The sequence below is a fragment of the Diabrotica virgifera genome, chromosome 1 (genome assembly GCF_917563875.1).
Source record: "Diabrotica virgifera virgifera chromosome 1, PGI_DIABVI_V3a".
In the NCBI taxonomy this organism is placed as follows: domain Eukaryota; kingdom Metazoa; phylum Arthropoda; class Insecta; order Coleoptera; family Chrysomelidae; genus Diabrotica; species Diabrotica virgifera.
In genome coordinates this window covers 21,121,738-21,144,051 of record NC_065443.1, presented here as the reverse complement: position 1 = coordinate 21,144,051, position 22,314 = coordinate 21,121,738, and the positions used below count along the sequence as shown (strand labels likewise).

At 32.3% G+C, this 22,314-nt stretch overlaps 1 protein-coding gene across 2 annotated transcripts in view; it reads right to left on the bottom strand.

The window, feature by feature from the left end:
* Positions 1–3,428: 3,428 nt before the first annotated feature.
* LOC114324619 (ninjurin-1) overlaps positions 3,429–22,314 on the bottom strand; it is a 42,223-nt gene continuing 23,337 nt past the window's right edge. The window contains exon 2 of one of the 2 annotated variants that reach the window (XM_028272487.2): positions 3,429–9,641. In XM_028272487.2, coding sequence (XP_028128288.1) covers positions 9,420–9,641 — 222 coding nt within the window. In that variant the 3' untranslated portion in view covers positions 3,429–9,419. Of the gene's footprint in view, positions 9,642–15,790; positions 17,675–22,314 lie in introns of those variants that run through there. The other variant, XM_028272488.2, reaches the window with a different exon arrangement.

Here is a 22,314-nt window from a genome sequence, read left to right as displayed (position 1 = left end):
TATCGTTGTCAAAATACAAAATACTACTAAACTAAACAAAAATGTTGTTGCTAAGTAAAAAAAATTCTTCTAATAATTTATTTAATCTGACTCATTTATATTGGCAATTCAGCATATATTATACATTTTAAAGTAGAAAACTTTAAAAATGATATCGGCAATATTTATGAGTTGCGTTCCTGGGACGACTTTACTAAAAGATAGTTCATTCGATTACACGAAATCAATCCCAACTCAAGAATATCCTTATATATTCGAAAATATATCAATATATAGGATATTCTTGAGTTGGTATTGATTTCATGTAATCGAATGAACTATCTTTTAGTAAAGTCGTCCCAGGAACGCAACTCATAAAAATATTGGCGATATCATTTTAAAGTCTTCTACTTTAAAATGTATAATATACGTCTGAACTGCCAATATAAATGACAGGTGAACAGGGAAAAGTGTACTTTTGAAGTGTGTAAAACAAATAATTCCTAGCTAAGCGCTTTCGGCTTATAAAGCCATCTTCGAAGCTATGGTCAAAAGGTTCAAAATACCACTATGAAGAGAGATGGATCCCATCCCTACTTGTGCAGTTTTTTAATGATGGAAAAATATAGAAAAAAACCTTGTCTGTCTGTTGAAAAAAGGTGGTCAATTATTGCTGTTCTTAGTCGGAAAAGTTGAAAAAACATATATATTAGAAGCACAAAGGACTTTCACGAAAAACTACATTACATATAACTGCTGTCTCAGTATGAAGAATATGTGATTCTTCATACTGACACAGCACACATCAGATGGTAAGGTCTCTTGACCTTACCATGATCAAATTTTTGTTATATGTAATGTAGTTTTTCGTGAAAGTCCTTTGTGCTTGTAATATATATGTTTTTCAACTTTTCCGACTAAGAACAGCAAGAATTGACCACCTTTTTTCAACAGACAGACAAGGTTTTTTTCTATATTTTTTCCATCATTAAAAAAACTGCACAAGTAATAGAAGTACTTTTTGTATATCGTACATGGGATCCATCTCTCATAGTGGTATTTTGAACCTTTTGACCATAGCTCCGAAGATGGCTTTATAAGCCGAAAGCGCTCAGCTAGGAATTATTTGATTTACACACTTCAAAAGTACACTTTTCCCTGTTCACCTGTTGTTATAAGTGTGTACAAAACTATTTCAATCTTATTTCAATATAAATGAGTCAGATTAAATAAATTATTAGAAGAATTTTTGTTACTTAGCAACATTTTTGTTTATTTTAGTAGTATTTTGTATTTTGACGACACCCGATTTGGGCGTCGAAGCGTTAATAAAACTATTTTTTCAATTTAATTGTGGCTTATTTCCCATCTAAATAGTTAATCATCAAAACAATTAAGATACCTTACGAAGACGCTGTAACCCTATCCCCGCATCTCCAAATCAATGTCACGGTAGCTGAGACATGCTTCTGTTTTGACGGTTCTTATCTTGGAAACGAACATCTCTAACCTATAAAATTAATCTATTCTGAAGCTATTTCCTTGTGGCATATTTATAATTAACTATTTAGATGGAAAATAAGCCACAATTAAATTGAACAAAATAATTTTATTAACGTTTCGACGCCCAAATCGGGTGTCGTCAAAATACAAAATAATACTAGTAGTATTTTGACAACGACACCCGATTTGGTCGTCGAAACGTTAATAAATTTTTTTTCAATTTAATTGTGGCTTATTTCCCATCTAAATAGTTAATTAAAATTAATCTAATTTGGAAACGAAGTTGCAGTAAAACAAAAAATATAAACAATAAATTCTTTATTACGAGGAAAACGAAAAGCCCTAGATACAAAGTTTACTACTTTTTAAACAATTAGAATAATTGAAATAAAAATATAATAAACAATATTTTAAATCCAAGACTTTTCGTTAATAAACTGCTTTCTGGCTGCATCCCATATCTCCGGATTTTACAATATATAATCACATAGAGACGACGAAATAGGAGAAAGCAAATAGAGGACACTTAGGCCACGCATTTACCTTCTCTTCGTCTAGGAAAAGGACCGAAAGACAGTTTCTAAATACTCACAAATTGAGTAAAAATGAAAAAGATAAAAAAGGGTTCAAGGCAGGTTTTGTTTATATTCGATTCAGAGTTGGACTACCATCTCCATATAGTAACTATTTCAGCATCCTTATGCATCATCAGTGAAGATTATGCAGTCACAACTCTGAAGGGAATACAAACATTCTGCCTCTTTTAAAGCAAACCATCGCGATGCGATGAACCCGCCTTTTGAGACGCAATACAGCGACATCTCTCGTATTACGAGGAAAACGAAAAGCCCTAGATACAAAGTTTACTACTTTTTAAACAATTAGAATAATTGAAATAAAAATATAATAAACAATATTTTAAATCCAAGACTTTTCGTTAATAAACTGCTTTCTGGCTGCATCCCATATCTCCGGATTTTACAATATATAATCACATAGAGACGACGAAATAGGAGAAAGCAAATAGAGGACACTTAGGCCACGCATTTACCTTCTCTTCGTCTAGGAAAAGGACCGAAAGACAGTTTCTAAATACTCACAAATTGAGTAAAAATGAAAAAGATAAAAAAGGGTTCAAGGCAGGTTTTGTTTATATTCGATTCAGAGTTGGACTACCATCTCCATATAGTAACTATTTCAGCATCCTTATGCATCATCAGTGAAGATTATGCAGTCACAACTCTGAAGGGAATACAAACATTCTGCCTCTTTTAAAGCAAACCATCGCGATGCGATGAACCCGCCTTTTGAGACGCAATACAGCGACATCTCTCGTATTACGAGGAAAACGAAAAGCCCTAGATACAAAGTTTACTACTTTTTAAACAATTAGAATAATTGAAATAAAAATATAATAAACAATATTTTAAATCCAAGACTTTTCGTTAATAAACTGCTTTCTGGCTGCATCCCATATCTCCGGATTTTACAATATATAATCACATAGAGACGACGAAATAGGAGAAAGCAAATAGACGACACTTAGGCCACGCATTTACCTTCTCTTCGTCTAGGAAAAGGACCGAAAGACAGTTTCTAAATACTCACAAATTGAGTAAAAATGAAAAAGATAAAAAAGGGTTCAAGGCAGGTTTTGTTTATATTCGATTCAGAGTTGGACTACCATCTCCATATAGTAACTATTTCAGCATCCTTATGCATCATCAGTGAAGATTATGCAGTCACAACTCTGAAGGGAATACAAACATTCTGCCTCTTTTAAAGCAAACCATCGCGATGCGATGAACCCGCCTTTTGAGACGCAATACAGCGACATCTCTCGTATTACGAGGAAAGTCTTGGATTTAAAATATTGTTTATTATATTTTTATTTCAATTATTCTAATTGTTTAAAAAGTAGTAAACTTTGTATCTAGGGCTTTTCGTTTTCCTCGTAATACGAGAGATGTCGCTGTATTGCGTCTCAAAAGGCGGGTTCATCGCATCGCGATGGTTTGCTTTAAAAGAGGCAGAATGTTTGTATTCCCTTCAGAGTTGTGACTGCATAATCTTCACTGATGATGCATAAGGATGCTGAAATAGTTACTATATGGAGATGGTAGTCCAACTCTGAATCGAATATAAACAAAACCTGCCTTGAACCCCTTTTTTATAATAAATTCTTTATTTTTATTTACAGTCAAAAAATATTTATTACCTATTTTAAATTTATAACAGATTTCGTAAATCTATAGGTAACTAATACAATAAAATATTGGCAGCATTTAGTAGAATCTTGTTTATATACACGATAATGGTTTGAGCAAGATGAAAATAAGTACACAAGTTTTATATTTTCTAAGTAAATGAACATCTTTATTCATCTGAAATTATTTTTCCTGTAATAACCGTTGCCCCAAGTAATAAAAGTTTTCTTTGTCCTACACCTACACAATTGTTACAAATACTTACGCAAGTATTTCAACAGAGCAGTAGGATGTTTCAACAACACAATCTGGAGAAACAAATACCTCACAATAGAAACGAAAACCAGGATATACAAATCAACAATAAGACCGATAATGACGTACACAGCGGAAACAAGAGCAGTGGAAACAGCAAAAATGAAAGTCTTACGAAAAATAACAAACCAAACTCTAAGAGAGAGAGTAAGAAGTGATAAAATACGAGCGAGATGTGGTATAGAAGAAATATTCATGTGGACCAAAAGAAGAAAAATAGAATGGAATCAACACATAGAAAGAATGACAGAAAATAGAATAGTACGAATAGCTAGAGACAGATCGCCAAATGGAAGAAGATCATTGGGACGACCAAGGTAAAGATGGTCTGACAATGTCAATTGAGGCTAAAAACCGAAGTAAAAAGGGGCATTGGGCCTATTTATAAAGTCGGAAGAAGAAGAAGTATTCCTGTATTGTAGAATTGTATGTAATATAATGATAAACGAATCCAGCGTTGGGAAACGCAAAGGAAGACCAAGAAAAAAAAGAGTGATCAAATTTTGAATAGACATAAAAAGTGAAAATTACAAAAGAAAAGGCTTTTGTCAGAGTAAAGCACGACCAACTCATGACATTTTAAACCAAAAGCAAATAGACTAGGGAGATATAAAAATATTAGAAAACTCTTATAATGACCAGACAGCTGAAGGTTAACATGATGAACAAATTTGAACAAATTAGAAGCCTTCGAGATGTGGTCATATCGTAGAATGACGATATAATCAAAAAAGAAAGCTTCTGTTGGAGTGAAAGTAAAGAGAATGATAAACTCCAACAGAAGTAGAAAAGAAATTAACTAATGTAAGAAAAAGTGTGGCTTCTGTGTTGAGAAGCCGAAAGACTACTATTGCAGTAGTATTTGTAGATGGAAAATGATAAGATGAAAGAGGAAGAAAGTAAGATGAACTAATAATAAAGGTATGAATAGACAGAGGCAAACTGAATGGAGTTAGGCTAGTGATGTATGCAAGAGAACGACAACTTGACACTCAATAAGGATGGATACGGCCAATTTGCATGCCTGTCGAAGACGGCAGCTCAAAGTAGATAGTGATGATGACTAGAAATGGAAATAATAAGAAGAATAGATGCTCAGAAAATAGATAGAATTAATATAGTAAAAATAGAAGAATATAGGAGATAAATAAAATAGACTAAGTTACGAGTAGGTCAATGAGAAAGAGTCTTAATGAAGATGATAAAAAAAAGAATTGAGAAAATATCTGGGGCATATAATGAGAGGTAGGAGATACAGCAGGGTAGGTACTGCAGTTAATACTCAATGGAAAGATCGACGGAAAAAGAGGAATTGGTAGAAGAAATATTTATGGTTCCGACACCTTCGTCAAGGGACTGGCTTATCAGCAGATCAATTATTACATGCCACGCAAAATCGAGAAACGCCTAAAATTTGCATGGGCACGGTGCTTAAAGAAGAAGAAGACAAGACAGCGTACATAAAAATAAATAACACTGAATCGGAGAACATAAAAATTTCATTCATACGACTTCATTCCTAATTATTTTGTACTCGGAAGTATTATACAAGAGGCAGAAGTAACTAGACAACGAAACAGCTGGAGTAGAAAAGGGAATCCTTATTAATAACTTGAGGTATGCGGATGACACCATGTTAATAGCAGATAATAGTCCAGATACAGAAACTAGATCCAGACATAGAAAGAAAACGCAGAATAACAATGACTAAAACTACTTTTATGAAAATGAAGACATTTCAATGCAATAATCGTGTACTAAGACAAAGAATGGTTGATTGCTATCTTAAGAATGTACTTTTGTATGGTACAGAAGTGTGGACACTAAGAGTATCAAGAATGAACAGAATTGAAGCATTGGTAAGCTGAATTCATAGACAGATGCTGAATATACCTTGGTCAGCAAGAAAAACTAATGAGGAAGTACCAAGGAGGGTCAACAAAGATATAGAACTGCTAAGTTCTGTTAATCTATACTTCAACTGATCCTTAAAGACAAAGTAGATGGGCGTAGACGTGTAGGAAGAAAACAAATGCAGGAGTCAGATATCAAATTCGTGAATGGACCTGGTGAGAACAAAAAAATAAAAGATGTTGGACTTTGTTGAAGATAGTTTGTATTGAAAGTACTTAGTTCTTCACTCGATTCGTCATTATCACAAAATGTAACTGAATTTGTAAAAAAACTTGTATAGGTATTTGGGGATTTGCGTTTCGTTGTGTTTTGATAAGATAACAGTAGCATTAGCTGTCCACGGTCTCCTCAATTTCCTTCGCTTTATCACATAAATATAGCTATTTCCAATACTGTGGTTTTTTCGTGTTAATCAGACTTTTTTCGATAATTTCGAATGTTTTAACCACACACCACAATATATTTACAAGTAGCTGCGACTTATTGAATTGCAAACAATATTTTACAGTATATATTTTCGTTTAGTTGTACATTTTGATTTGGATTTTTTGTGCTTAAATTTAAAAAGAATTTTTAATTTTAATTAAATAGATAAAAGTTTTTAATTAATATTAATCAATATTCCCTGACGGAAAGAAAACTTATAAAACTATTTAACAACTTTTATTTGACTCCGATTCCTAACTCTCCATTTACCTATAAGAAGTATTTCTATTCTCTATTTCTCCCGTCATTCTCTCATATCTCTCTCTCTCTCTTTCTCTTTCTGCCACTCCATCTCATTCCTTTCTTTCGTGAGTTTAGTTTATTAGTTTAATCGTAGAGTTACCCACTGGAAAAAGAGAAAATGACTCGACAAAAAATGCGGTCATTTTTTATTATTCCATAATCTTTTTTCATTACATTACTTATCTAATTTTGTGCAAAATAAACCTTTTTAGTATTTGAATTCCATATAATAATTTTTTTTTTTGAAAAATGGCTTTGGCAGAGCCAATTAGCCAGACTTGTTTGTGATTGATTGCAGATTCATAGTCATAAATTTCTTATTTCATAACATAAGTAGGTACATATACTACAATATTATTTTTAGATACATAGGTACATTGTGTTGCTTTTTTTTTGTTTTTTTTTTAATTATTTTACTGTTTTTTTAATATATATTTGAATTTGTGCTAAACATATAATAATTATAAATTATATTAATGATTAATAAATGATTATTTATTAATTAATTAATATTTCTTGTTATACAGGGTGTTTGGTAAAGAATGGACCATAGCTTAACTTTGGATTCCTGAGCTTAAAAAAGGTCGATTTAAGCTAACTTACCTTAGTACGAAAGTTGATACCTAATAACCGACATACAGGGTGTCAAAGTTAAACTTTTATTTATTCTTGAATATTTTTTCTTAACAGGCATGGGATAATAATACGAAATTTGGTAAGCGGGGGTTTTTTGGGACAAGAAATCTAAATTCGCCGCCAAAAATGATGTATTATCCAGAGGGAGCCACATTCATTCGTCTTTCTGTGCTCATTTAATAGGTTCAATTTTTTTTATTACCCACTCTACATAGTTTTTGAATCAAAACTTTTATTCTCATAATATTTTTACTTAAAAAAGGTATACTACATCCATCTTACTAAACTCAACCGTTTTCGAGATAAACGCATTTTAAATCTGCGATCCAACATAATTTTTTGCATAATCTCATTTTATAGTTACATCCGAAGTCATTGCATCGCAAATTCCATTTGAAGAAATGTGCGATAATTTTTGCAGATTTTTATTGTTTTAAGCTTTTTTTCGGGTGTAACTACAATGATATTATGCAAAAAATGATGTTGCCTCGCAGATTTAAAATGCATCTACAGTAGAACTCCGCAAATCCGAACCCCGCTAATCCGAACGTTCGGCAAATCCGAAATAACAGAAAGTGAAAAAAAAAATTCACGACAAAATAAAAACATGTTTATTATACAGAGTAAAACCAGAAAATTGAACAATGTAGGATTAATAAGACGTTGACATTTAATATTTCTTAAAAATAAATACGTACTTTATACGTAAACTTCTTATTCTTCTTCTTCTTCTTCGTGCGACTAAGATTACTCCTGTTTGTCTGCCTCGTATTCTGTTTCAGTTGTTGTTGACTGTACATTGTCTTTCCACCTTTTCGGCGGCCTTCCAACTGGTCTTCTGCTATACGGCCTGTTGTTTTTACAGATGTTCGCTAATCTATCTGGTTCCATTCGGTTTACATGTTCGTAAACGTAAGTGCGTAAACTACGTAAACGTAGTGCTTATAAATGTTAAATATAAACTTACTTCGGTTTCCTTGCAGTCAACTTAGTCCAAAAATATTGTCCACCGTCCACACTCTTGCGAGAACGTTTTGTGACTCAAAATCAACGAAAACGAAAGCTTTGAATTATTAGTTAGGCTAACTTTCGGATAATCCAAACTTTTCGGAATCCGAACAGGCTGTCCCCCCAATTAGTTCGGATTTGCGGGGTTCTGCTGTATCTCGAAAACGGTTGAGTTTAGCGAGATAAACGTAGTATACCTTTTTTAAATAAAAATATTAAGATAATAAGTTTGGATTCAAAAAGTATGTAGAGTGGGTAATAAAAAAAAATTGAACCTATTAAATGAGCACTGAAAGGCGTATGTGGCGCCCTCTGAATAATACATCTTTTTGGTGGCAAATTTAGATTTCTTGTCCCAAAAAAGCCCTGCTTACCAAATTTCATGTTATTATCCCATGCCCGTTGGGAAATATTCAAAAATAAATAAAATAAAAGTTTAACTTTGACACCCTGTATTTCGGTTATTATCAACTTTCGTACTAAGGCAAGTTAGCTTAAATCGACCTATTTTAACCTCAGGAATCTCAGGTTAACCTATGGCCCATTCTTTACCAAACACCCTGTATAGAAGTAAATGGATATGCTCAAAATCTTTGTCCAACGCTATTTAAATGCATTTTTTTAAATCCTGATAAAACTAATAAGTATTTTTGTAAAATTTAAGCGCAGAATTAAAGAAATACCGAGGGCCGAAAGTCCCTGAAAACTTCTACAATGTTTATTTTAATAAGTTACAGGGGCAAAAAATAGAGAAAAGAAACTTTTTGTTTATTCAAAGGGACTTTCGGTCCTCGGTAACAATGTAATCTTTCATTCTGCATTTAAATTTTTCAAAAATATTTATTAGTTTTCTCAGGATTCGAAAAAAATAAATGCATTTAAATAGCTTTAAAACTTTTCACGGCTGCCCGTTTTTTGTCAGTCAGTGTAGCCTACAATAATTATAAAACATTATGTTACAAAAAATCAGATCTGTTGAATAGTCATGGACTTTTGTATGGTTGGCATAATGCAGATCTTCATCAAGTAATTGATAAATATTAGGTACTGTATGTAATTTAAAGATAAGATCAGGATCATAAGAGAGAATCCACTTGAACCCTAGGAAGGTATCGGCATCTATAAAGTTCATGTCCCCGTTGAATTAACGGGAATAGGTTGACCTAGTGGAACTTGAATGAACACTTGCTCTGGGCTAAGCACTGCAAAGACTGAGATGAAGACGTTAAGAACTACCGTTAAAAAGATACCAATTACCGTGAAATTGTTTATTTTGTTGGCTACATGTAAATGTTTTTCGTCTTTAACGTTATATAGGGAGTTCCAGATTAGTCCAATGCCAACGCCCACCTGAAAATAAATGAAATAGGAATTAGAATTTAATTTTGTCTAAATTTTAGTAGAGTTTAGTACCATAGGAAACGAAGCCAAAAAATCAACTGAAAAATTGAAAAATTACTAGTCTGCTATTTTTCATTTGGAATATCTGGGGGAAATCAATATAAAAAAATAGTCCAAGTAATGAAGCTTAAAATAGGAAAAAACCTCGCAATTTTTACAGAATGGATCGATTTGCTTGAAAATTTGAGAATACGTAGTGGATAGTCCAAGGATCAAAATCTATATCATGCTAAAAGGCGCTTTTACTATGGGGGTGGTTACCACCCCATCTCGGGAGTGAAAATTTTTTCTTATATTTTAATCACGAAAGTTGGTAAAAACGTTCATGCTAAGCAAAAAACGTTCCATACACTTTTTTGATAAAATTGATAGTTTTCGATTTATTCGCTATCGAAAGTATTAGTTTTATATCGAAAAAATCAATGTTTTTAATAAGTTTTCTGCTAATAACTCCAAAAGTTTTCGTTTTATCAAAACAACTTTACTTAACAAAAATGTACCTTTTGAAAAAATAAACAAAACCGTTTTTTTTTTTAATTTTCTTTAAGACCAATAGTAATCGAGTTATACTGTATTATATGTTGGCTCTTCTTCGTCAAATGCTAAATATTGTACTTTCAAAGTCAAATGACGGGAAAACTATGCATTTTTCGAGGACAACTTGTTCAAACTAATTTAAAGTACTTAAAAATATCTATCTTAAGAAATAAAAAAAAGTCTCTAGCTCAAAAATTAAGTGACTTATAATAAAAAGAATGTCTGTCTCTATTTTTTTCAGCGATAAAGTGATTGCAAGCAACCCCCTAATCACCACCCTAATTAAAATTTGTCATTGACCTTATTGGGTCTTTTTTATTTATGTATTATTAATAGGTTCTAGAAGTTTAACCGGCTTAGAATGATTAGTTTTAAAAAAAAATGGAGTTAAAATAAATACCGAATTTTTGTAGTTGAGAAAAAATGGCCTTTTCTTCAGAATAGAAAGATTAGCATCAGAGATACGAAAAAATGTGTAAATATTACATTGTAGTTTATTTAATTCCCAAGAACCTGGTTTGCAAAAATTTTTTCTACGGCAAAAATTGAGTGAGCTATTGACAATTAAAACTTGTAATAACATGCAAAAACCACCTTTACCAACCCTTTCAAAGTTAGTTCTTCTTGCGACTGAGGATTTTAAAAAGATTTAATACTAATAGAGTTATAATAGGTCTTGTAAAAACCAACAAAATTATTTTTTACCAAACTTTTTAAGATAAAAAATAAAAAAGTTACGGTTAAAAAATCAATATATTTTTTTGAAAAAAAAAAGGAGAAATCTAATTGGAAGCATAATAATGTAAGTTAGCGGTGTTTATAGTCATCGGCCTTATTCATTCTTATTTATTTATGTCTTATTAATAGATTATAGAAGTTTGGCTAGCTTATAATGATTAGTTTTTAAAAAACTGAAGTTAAAAGCGAATAACGAATTTTTGTAGTTTGGTAAAAAAGGCCATTTTCTTCAGAATAGAAAGATTTGCATCAGAGATAAGAAAAAATGTTTAAATATAAAATTGTAGGTTATTTCATTCCCAAGAACGTGGTTTGAATAAAATTTTTCTACGGCAAAAATTGAGTGAATCGTAAGTGAGTAAGTATATCGAAAAACATTGATTTTTTCTATGCAAAACGAACACTTTCGATAGTGAATAAATCGATAATTGTTAATTCTATCAAAAAAATGTATAGGACATTTTTTGCTTAGAATGAATGTTTTTATCAACTTTTATGGTCAAAATATAATAAAAAATTTTCACCCCCAAGATAGGGTGGCAACCACCCTCATGGTAAAAGCGCCTTTCGGAGTCATATAGATTTTGATCCTTGGACTATCCACTAATTATTCTCAAATTTTCAATCAAATCGATCTATTCTGTAAAAATTGCGAGGTGAAAAGCTTCGATTCCTGACCTAAAAAAGGCTTAACATCTCATGGGTATCGAAATTTTTACTGCGTCAAGGGTAATTCAGTCAAAGGATTAGGTACAGTGCAGTCAGGGTAATCAAGTAATCTGTTAAATTTTATTCGTATCTATCAGATCTTACCAGTATTCTGCTCTTTCGTCACCAAAAAATCATTTTATGGTAGATACTCTAAGATCTAAAAAATGTTTATCATTCTTCTGTATAGTTTCTTTAATCATAAATGTTGTCTTTCGCCAAGTGACCAAGTTTTTACGTCTTAAATTTCCTTCGAGTATAAACCGAAGAATCTTGTTCCGCTTAGTGTGACCAAGTTCTCGTGATGCTATTCCCTTGATCACCAAATGATATTTCAGCTAATACTTCTATTATAATTTTTGTTCTCTCTGGCGTTCTAATCCATCATGACTATTAGTGATTCATACACTTTCCTAACATCATCAACTTAATTTTGTGGATAGATGTATAATTTTACTATTTCTTCTTCAGATTTGTAGTAATCTTTTATTATCTACAGTTTAAATCGCATTACCGGTATTCTTTGATTAATTTCCCATAACCAGGTCTTACCACTACCACTTAAGATTTAAGTGGTCGCTATGGCGTAAAAGGTATTCCAGGTATTACATAAGGGTCAAATGACGGACAAAATAGAAATAGAGAAGGGGGTAAAGCAAAGGCTGTATACTCTCACCTCTACTCTTCAATATATGTCTCAACTACATTTTAAAAAAAAAACCATAGACAGAAAAAACGGAATCCCTTGGAACTACTTAGATGGTAACAAACTGGCTGATATGGAATATGCAGATGATATATGCCTGGTATCCCATACAATAGATGATATGCAGAACATGCTAAGTAAACTGGAGAAAAAGGCGGCAGAAATTGGTCTCCGAATAAATGTCAATAAGACAGTTGAGATGAGAATAGCCCAACTCCGACAGGAAAAATTATATATCAGTAAAGAAGAAGTAAAACAGGTACAAGAATTTTGCTACCTAGGAAGTATACTTGGCGTACATGGTGGAATCGAGGCGGACATTAAACATCGACTTAGAAAAGCACAACAAGTATTTGGAACACTCTCAAACATATGGAGGTCAACACAAATTAGTCAAAACACCAAAATAAGACTGTTTAATAGTAATGTTAAAACAGTATTACTGTATGGATGCGAGACCTGGGCAATAACAGACGGAACTGTCAAAAAACTCCAAGTATTTGTAAACAGGTGCCTCCGAAAAATTTTGAAAGTATATTGGCCCAACATCATAACAAATCAAGAACTCTGGAAGAAAACCAAACAAGAGCCAATTGAAATTGCAATTAAAAGGAAAAGATGGAATTGGTTGGGACACACCCTGAGGAAGGACAACTCAGATATGACAAAGAAAGCTCTAAAATGGACAGTAGCAGGACGAAGAAAGCAAGGACGACCCGCAACGACCTGGAGAAGAACAATTGAAGCTGACTACAAAGGTATGAGAAAGAGCTGGGGAGAGGTAGCAGCTATGGCCAGAGACAGAGTCCAATGGAGAAGCTTCGTGGATGCCCTATGCTCCTTTACGGAGTAACAGGAAATAAGTAAGTAAGTATGGCGTAAAAAGTACGCCATTCTTATTTAGTACATCATCACTTTACATCCAGATGTTAAGGTACATATCCATAGCCATTAGTCTGGTGCTCCGTGTAGCTGCTCGACATAGTACTGGTGGGGGTTTAAAATGTTGAGGACCGCATGCCGTGTCCACTCGAGCAGCCACACGGAGCACCAACCTAATGGATACGTACCTTTAGAATCTACTGTAAGTTCTTGTAAATTTCTTTGGTCAAAAAAATACGTTTCTCTCATTAAATGTACCTAGTGTCTTTACGTTCATTTCATTATGTGATAAGCTATCGTGCTGTCAAATATTACGAAATCCAGTATAAGTATAACATTTCTTATCATAGTACGTTCTTTAACGGTAAAATATTGCAAAACCTCTAAATTTTAAAAAACCGCTTGGATTGACATGAAGTTTGGCATACACATAGCTAACAAGTCAAAGAAATAAAGTGATATTTACACAAGTAAAGTGACAGGGGGTGCTTTTCACCCCCTCTTGGGGGTGAAAAAGTATTCGTCCAAAGTAAGTCCGGAAATTGATAAACTGACTAATTTTAAGTAACTTTTGTTCTATATAGTTTTTTCACTAAGTCAATACTTTTCGAGTTATTTGCCAGTGAATATGTTCATTTTTTCAACAAAATAACCACGCTTTTAGATGGTTTTTTGCAAATAACTCAAATAGTAAGTATTTTGCCAAAAAAGCATTTGTAGCGAAAATATAGCCTGTAAAAAATTCAAAAAAAATGTATATATCACGTTTCTATACCTAATAGAAGCAGATTTATAGCTAATTAAAAATAGGTTCAATATTCGTCAAATTCCAAATGAAATACTTTAACGTAAAATAACCAAAAATGAAGCACATCTCGGGGAAAACTCATTACAACTTATTTAAAGTGTTTAGAAAAAGCTTCATTTTTGTTTTATAAAAAAAATTTCTAGCATCAAAAGTAAACAAGTTACGCTCAAAATAAAGTTAGTCCCTTTTTTTGGTAAACAAATCGGGAAAATCACCCCCTAATTAGTATCTCAAATGAACTTAATCGTTACGACTTCACAAGTCTCTTGATTCGTGTATGTATTGTTTATATGATCTGTAAGTTTCATCGGTTCAAAGTCCTTATTTTTGAAAGGGCTATAGTTAAAAGGGGTTGAACGAGTCATTGATCACGAATGTATGCACATTTAGAAACACCAAATCTTAATCAATTTTTGTCTAACAGAAAAAGCAAAAATTCCTAATATTCAGAAAAGCCATATTGACTTTTTTTATTTTTTGAGATTTTTGGTATCTCTAACAGTTTTTAAGTTATTTTGAAAAAAAGCATATTTTTCAAAATTAAAATTTTTAAAAATTTTACTTTAAAACCAAATTTTTTCCAAAATAAGCACTTTGAATCGATGAAACTTACAGATCATATAAACACAACATAAGTAAAATAATTTGTGGAGCGATAACGATTAATTTCATTTAAGTTGCTAATTAGGGGGTGGTCTACCCGATTTTTTTTGCCAAAACAAAAGGGACCAATTTTATTTTGAGCGTAACTCGCTTAAATTTAATGCTAGAAACTTTTTATAAAAACAGAAATAAAGCTTTTTTTAAGCACTTTAAAAAAGCCACAGTGGGTTTTCCCCAAAAAGTGCTTAATTTTTTGGATATTTCACTTCGAAGTATTCTATTTGAAATTGGGTGAATATGAATCTATTTTTCATTGGTAAAAATACAAAAATAAACGGTTTCGTTTTGATTTAAATCTGTCTCCTGCCATCCCCCGATAGCGCTATTTCTAGGTCTACCTGTTATCAAGGAGGCTATGCAAGAAGACAAATTTACATCAAAACTTCCGTAGTACTCGGTTTACAATAAAACTATTTATACCGGAGTAAGGTGAGAACACCCTCTAACGGGGAATAAGTGAAATAAATATCGACTCGATTCTAGTTTTCTGTTGACCCAGATATGAAAATATCAAAAGGCACCGCTAGGAAAATATTCCAAAATTTGGGATAACAGAAGATTTTCCAACAGAAAACTAGAATCGAGTCGACATTTATTTCACTATTTTTCATTGGCTATATCTCTGGTTTTACGAAGCCCAGAGACCTAACGCGTACACCGTTTTTTTTTTTACTTTTTTACAGGCTATATTTTTGCTAAGTACGTTTTTTTCGACAAAATACTTACTTTTTGAGTTATTTGCGAAAAACAGTCGCAAATCACTCGCAAATAACTCGAAAAGTGTTGACTTGGCGAAAGAGCTCTATAGAACAAAAGTTACTTAAAATTAGTCAGTTTATCCATTTCCGGACTTATTTTGGACTTATATTTTTTCACCCCCAGGGCAAAAGAACACATCGGCACAATATCACTTTTTTTCTTTGACTTGTAAGCTATGCGTATGCCAAATTGCATGTCAATCCAAGCGGTTCTTTAAAATTTAGAGCAAAAACCGTGAAAGAATGGACTATCATAATTTATTCGTATTAAAAAAATCAAAATATAAAACACTTTACATAAAAGAAAACATTTTATTATCAAATTGTACAACGTTTATTACAATGATCAGTCTCTGTAAAAGTATTTGAGTCTTTTATAAAATAAATAAAGGTAATCCGAAAACAATAGATTGCTCAACACTTACATTATATCAATATTAATTAGTATTATTAGAAAGAAAAGTATCCGATCCTAAAGATGTCTATGTACAGGTACAGGTGAACCAGAATACGAATAGACGTGAGTATACTGTGCGTATGTACTAGAATTTCAAATTACGCCACAGAACAGTCAGTTGATTGACAACCGCTGTTTGAGTGGATTATTTCATTCATAGGAGATTCTGACCAATAGAAAGCTACAGAAATCTAAATTAAATCGATAATTTTTGATAATTTCCCGTCGTCAAGTATATTACGTCAGATGCCCTTCGTTGCTACGAAAAAATATATTCAGTGACATTAATGATAATTAATGTTTTAAAAATTATAAAAGTGATGACTTTCAGCCGTAAAATATTTATAACAACTGTGTGTTTAATTGTACTAATTTGTACTTGCATAAATAAATTACAATAAAATTTTGGTTTTGAACAGTTTTATTCGTGAAATAATCGCAACAAATTGCACTCGATCTCTAAAATTAATATAGAATTTTTGCACACGTGACACTTTTGACATAATTTCATTCGCCGTCGGCTCGTGAAATTAAAACTGTCAAAGTGTCACTCGGGAAAAATTCAATAATTTTAGAGCTCTTGTGCAATTACTACTGATAATTTCACCGTTATTTATTCTGTGATTTCACTGTAGGAGCAATTCGCGGTGTTGACAAATTTTGTGTAAAATCCCAATTTTTAGTAATTTAAGAGAAGCAGATAATAAACCTAATATTGACCTTTAAAAAGTGCAAGAGTGTGTGGCTGGTATGACAGGTAATTCAATAAATAATCTAATAAAAACTAAATAATGAGGTTATGTGAATTTTAAACCAAGCAAAATATCAATTTGGCAAAAATTATTGGTGCCTTCCAGCCGGCAGAGAAGAAAATAAGCAAAAAAAGTATCAAAGCAAAAGCAGCAATATTATTTAGACCTATTTATCCCATCTAACATAATCAAATCTCATTTAAAGATAACTGTGAAGATATTAAAGATTGTATCAGCTAAATAATATGAAAACTAGCCAAAATGAGATCCTAAAACCTACTCTCGTAAAAAATATAAATAATCCTTATTTACACATCCTCATTTCTGTATAAATTAGAATATAGGGTTAATTCGATTGCCCTATGTCTGAAATTCTCGATCTTCTTTGAGTACCGTGCTCAAACTTTAGGCGTGGGTAGCTTTCATGACAATTTGCCGATATCGTTCTCGATCTAGAGCGGCATGTAACAATTCATCTGCTGATAAGCCAGTCCATTGATGAAGGTTTCGATAGACGATGTGAAACAATTCTGGAAGTGTTGGAGTGATTTGATTTGAGTAAAATGGTTTATTGAGGCGCCCAACGTGGGCGACGTACGCAACTTGACTGAGGTAATTATTCTTATAGACTACCAATAAATCATCTACTCTAACACTTCGAGGATTATTTCACATCCTCGATCGAGAACTTTTCACATAGGCCAATCTAATTTGCATTATATTCGAAATTATACAATTACTCATTGAGCAATCTATTAAGTTTACAAAAAATGATCAGTTAAACTCCTGTCGCTGCTACTACAGTGGCTGGTAGGGGGTCTGCAACTCCAAATGCGGATATAAAAACGTTAACTACGACCACTAAGAATATCCCAATTACAGTGAAATTGTTAATTTTGTTAGCTACGCATATTTCTTTTTCGTCTTTTACGTCGTACAACGCATTCCATATTAAACCGATGCCTATTGCCACCTGAAACCAAAAGAAAGGGGTGAGACTGATGATTATAATAAACAAACATATTACTTAGATATTAATTTGTCTTAGAAACCCTTCAACGAAATATACAGTGCGTCCATAAAGTAACGCATAAATTCATTATTAGCTAAATAAACAACATTATAAGAAATTCCCGAAACAGGTCGATTTTTATTTTTAAATTACGATTTTTTGACATATATATCATACTAGTGACGTCATCCATCTGGGCGTGATGACGTAATAGATGATTTTTTTTAATAAGAATAGGGGTCATGTGATAGCTCATTTGAAAGGGTATTCAATTCTCTATTCAGTAATATAAACATTAACATAATTATTTATACAAAGTGTCCAAAAAAAAACTTTTTTTAATTAAATTAATTAAGACAAAAAGAAGAATGTACGTAAGTGAAAATAGGTTTTTCTTTTGTCAAAAAACAGGAAAAACATATTTATTTGGAAAATCAATATTGTTTTTCGCTTAAATTCAATGTTAACTGCCAGCCACCTGTTTGAACATTTCATTTAAGCGAAAATCAATGTTTATTTTTCAAATAATTTTTTTTTCTATTTTCTGACAGTAGTAAAATGTTTTTAGAATTAAATAAATTATACGCATTCTTCTTTTTGTATCAATTAATTTAATTTATAAAAAAAAATTTGGACACTCTGTTTTTTTAATGTTTATATTAGGTACTGAATAGATAATTGAATACCCTTTTAAATAAGCTATCACATGACCCCTATTCTTATTTAAAAAAATCATCGATTACGTCATCACGCCCAGATGGATGACGTCACTAGTATGATATATTATGTCAAAAAATCTCAATTTAAAAATAAAAATCGACCTGTTTCGGGAATTTTTTATAATGTTGTCTATTTAGCTAATAATGAATTTATGCGGTACTTTATGGACGCACTGTATTTGTATGTAATTCATTGATATAACATCGTATGAAGTGTATAATAAAAAGTATTTTCACTGCTAACGTATTTCAGTCTGCTAAGGAGGCAGTACAGAGATGTTTGAGCATTTTTTTTAAGATGGAAAGTGTCTTTGGCAATAGTTTTGTTGGTAATAGCATGCAGTCAATGAAACAGGAAAGGAAGTACCAAAGAGTAGTGCACATTTTTGATTCTATGTTCCAGCTAATAATAAATATGGTTTGTATGTGAAAACATTGTATTTTGATTTCTCTAACAATCTTTATCTTCATTATCTTCTTTTCTCTTGGACCACACATAAATAATTGCTAACAGGTTTGCTGAATGAGCATATTAAGGTAAATGTAATTGTTACTTGTTATATGTTTATATCTATGTTTTGGTTTTAGGAGTTCTCTCTGTCTCTCTGAGAAAAGACAAAGTATGGCGCCCTTTTCGGCAAATTGTTTTCAACTTATTTTCTTTGTTTAATTTATTCAGTATTTCTGGTTTAGCTCTAGTAGCTATCATCATATAATTTTCTTCTCATCAATTCTATTTTTGTTTATTGCTAGTAAGAATGATCCAGGGAACCACCCCATATCTCTTCCGATTCTGACCAACGCGCCTTGTTCCAATTTTAGTAAATTGGATTGTTATTGTTTTGTTTTCTTGGCTTTTTATAAGCTTTGTCGATAAAATTGTACAATTTTTCATGACAATAAAGCATATTTCTATTCTATTCTATTCTATTCTTTTTATGATACACAGATTCGAAAAATCTTTTACCATTTATATTTATTGTTTCAACTAATACTTCTTCTTCTTCTTATATTAGGCCTCTTGACCTGTTCCTAACCGATCTTGAGCTTGTATTCGTACCTGTAATGTTGACTGCCAGCTATCTCGCCACCTTTTAAAAGCATTCCTATTGGTCTGTTGCCTGTTGTCTTTGAATCTCTGACTATACGGGCTATTCTCTTGCTGTCCATTCTCGTCACATGCTGCTTCCACTCTCGTCTTCTCTGTCTTCCCCACCGTACTATGTCTTGTATGTTACAGATATCTCTTATTCTGTCGTTCGGTATTCTGTCTCTCAGTGTTTTCCAAGTTATTGACCTCGACGTTCTCATTTCTGATGTTCTCAGTATCCTCTTGGTTTCTGCTGTGTCACATCTTGTTTCTATCGCGTACGTCATGATCGGTCTTACACATGATTTGTAGATGCGTACTTTCCCTTCCAGCCCCATATCTTTATTTCTCCAGATGATATCCCTCAGGATATCCTGACACGTTGCACAATTAATTCGTTGTTAATTACTATTTTGCATATTGTGGGTTCCCTTGACACTACTAGGGATTTGGTCTTAGCTGTTATCGTAGAGTAAGATTGCGTCTTCAGCATAACAGAGAATTTTTATTTGTTTTTCTGCCATCTTATATCCTTTTCCTGCATTTTTAATGTCTTCTATGATTTTGTCCATTACTAAATTAAAAAGAAATGGGCTCAAGCTATCCCCTTGTCGGATTCCTGAGATCATTTCTACTTCCGATGTTAGTTCATTCTCGACTTTTATTCTGGTTTTGTTCTTCGTATTAATGTCTAATGTCTTGTAATTATCCTTATTATCTTGTTGGGCTGATTTTTCTCCTTTAGCAATTTTAGCTCTTCTAATCTTACACAATCGAAGGCTTTAGTCAGATCTATAAAGCACATACATGCAGGTTTATTATATTCCCGTGCTTTCTCAGCAATTTGTCTGGCTATGAATATAGCGTTGTGGGCCTATTTTCCCTAAAACCTTGTTGTTCCTCACTAATATTGTATTCTTCATTTATTTTACTGGCAAGTATTTTTGTTAAAATTTTCAGAGTTATGCTCAGCAAGGTGATAGTACGGTAGTTGGTAGGGTTTTTGCTGTTTTCTCCTTTGTGTATTGGTATTGTTGTACTCGTCCTCCACTGGTCTGGTACACGCTGGCTACATATTATTTCTTGAAAGAGAATCTCTATGTTTTCGATTAACGTTTCCCCTCCGTATTTTAGGGGTTTATTTGGTATCCCATCGGGTCCTCGGGCTTTTCTGTTTTTTAATTTACGTATGTTATTCCTTGTTTCTTCTTTTGTGATTTCTAGTACTGTGTCTATGTTGGATCTTCATTTCCTGTTTCTTCCTCTTCTTCACGTGTTATAGTATCTTTCTTACCTAGTTCTTCTATATAGGCGGTCCATTGTTCTACTTCTATTTTATTTAAACTTCTATATTCATTAATGGGTTTTTGCCCACTTTTTAGTGCTTTTTTCGTCAACTACAACTGATGGAGACCGATAGCAGGTATAACTGGGCAGCGCAGGTAAAATCACTTTTTACTTTTATTGATGCTGAACCTATTTGGAATAATCTCTCCCTTCATTCCCTACAACTGAATAGAAAAGCCTTGTTAATCAAATTTAAAAATAAGCTCTCAGAATTAGATATTTCTCTTTGTCAGCAATCCAATTTTCTCCCCTTATATAAACACCTAGCTCTTTCCGAATTAAGTCAAAAATACTTATGCCTAAAAATGCCCATCCAGATTACAAGAACTATTGCACAGCTTCGATTATGTAATTCATTCTGCTTAACGTTCACTTATAAGGATTCTACATATAAAATTAATCCTAATGAAATCTGTACTATTTGTAACAATAAGGAGTTAGAAACAATTGAACATATACTTTTTGATTGTCCAATATATTCTTGTATGAAACAATCATCCATTAATTATATAGCCGATATTGATACTGTAACTCATACCTTAAATAACATTACAGTGTATTCAGCTAAAATAATAGCTGGCTATATCTGGAATGTTCTAAAACTTAGGTCTTTCATCATAAATGAATAGTTAAATACGTAAATTATACTTTGTATCTTTAATTAATTCTTATATAACTCGTTGTTTTTTTTTTTTTTTTTTTTTTATTTATTTCTTTCTTTTGTTTATCCCTAAAATAAACATATTGTGTGTTTCTTGGGATGAAAAGGGAAAAAAAAAAAGGAACGAAATATTTGTTCTCACCCTTTCCATAAAATTGTAAAATTTTAAAAGGAAATAAATGTATCTATCTATCTATCTATCTATAGGCGGTCCATTGTTCTACTTCTATTTTATTTAAACTTCTATATTCATTAATGGGTTTTTGCCCACTTTTTAGTATTTTCCAAACTTCTTTGCACCCCATACAAATCGTGTTGCATTTGTTTGGTAAAGCGTATCCAATAGTCTCTTTTTACATTTCTTATGTTAGGATTGATGTAGGTACATAATTTTTGTAATGTAACTAATACTTCAATGTATTATAATTTTTGCTCACTCTATGCTCACGTCTGTCGTTCTAATCCATCATGATTTTTAGTGATTCATACTTCACCCCAACTTGATTTTGTAGATAGATGTATAATTCTACAATTTCTTCTTCAGATCTGTGTAGGTATCTTTTCAGACCACCATCAAATCTCGGAAGTTAGAATACTTTGGACACATTATGCGAAATGAATCCAGATATGCCCTCCTACAAGCCATCCTGCAAGGAAAAATATCTTGAAAGCGAGGTTCAGGAAGACGAAGAACATCCTGGTTGCAGAATCTTAGAACCTGGTTCAACACATATATCCGCGCTACTGCAGATAAGATGAAGATTGCCAATTGCCACGATGATCG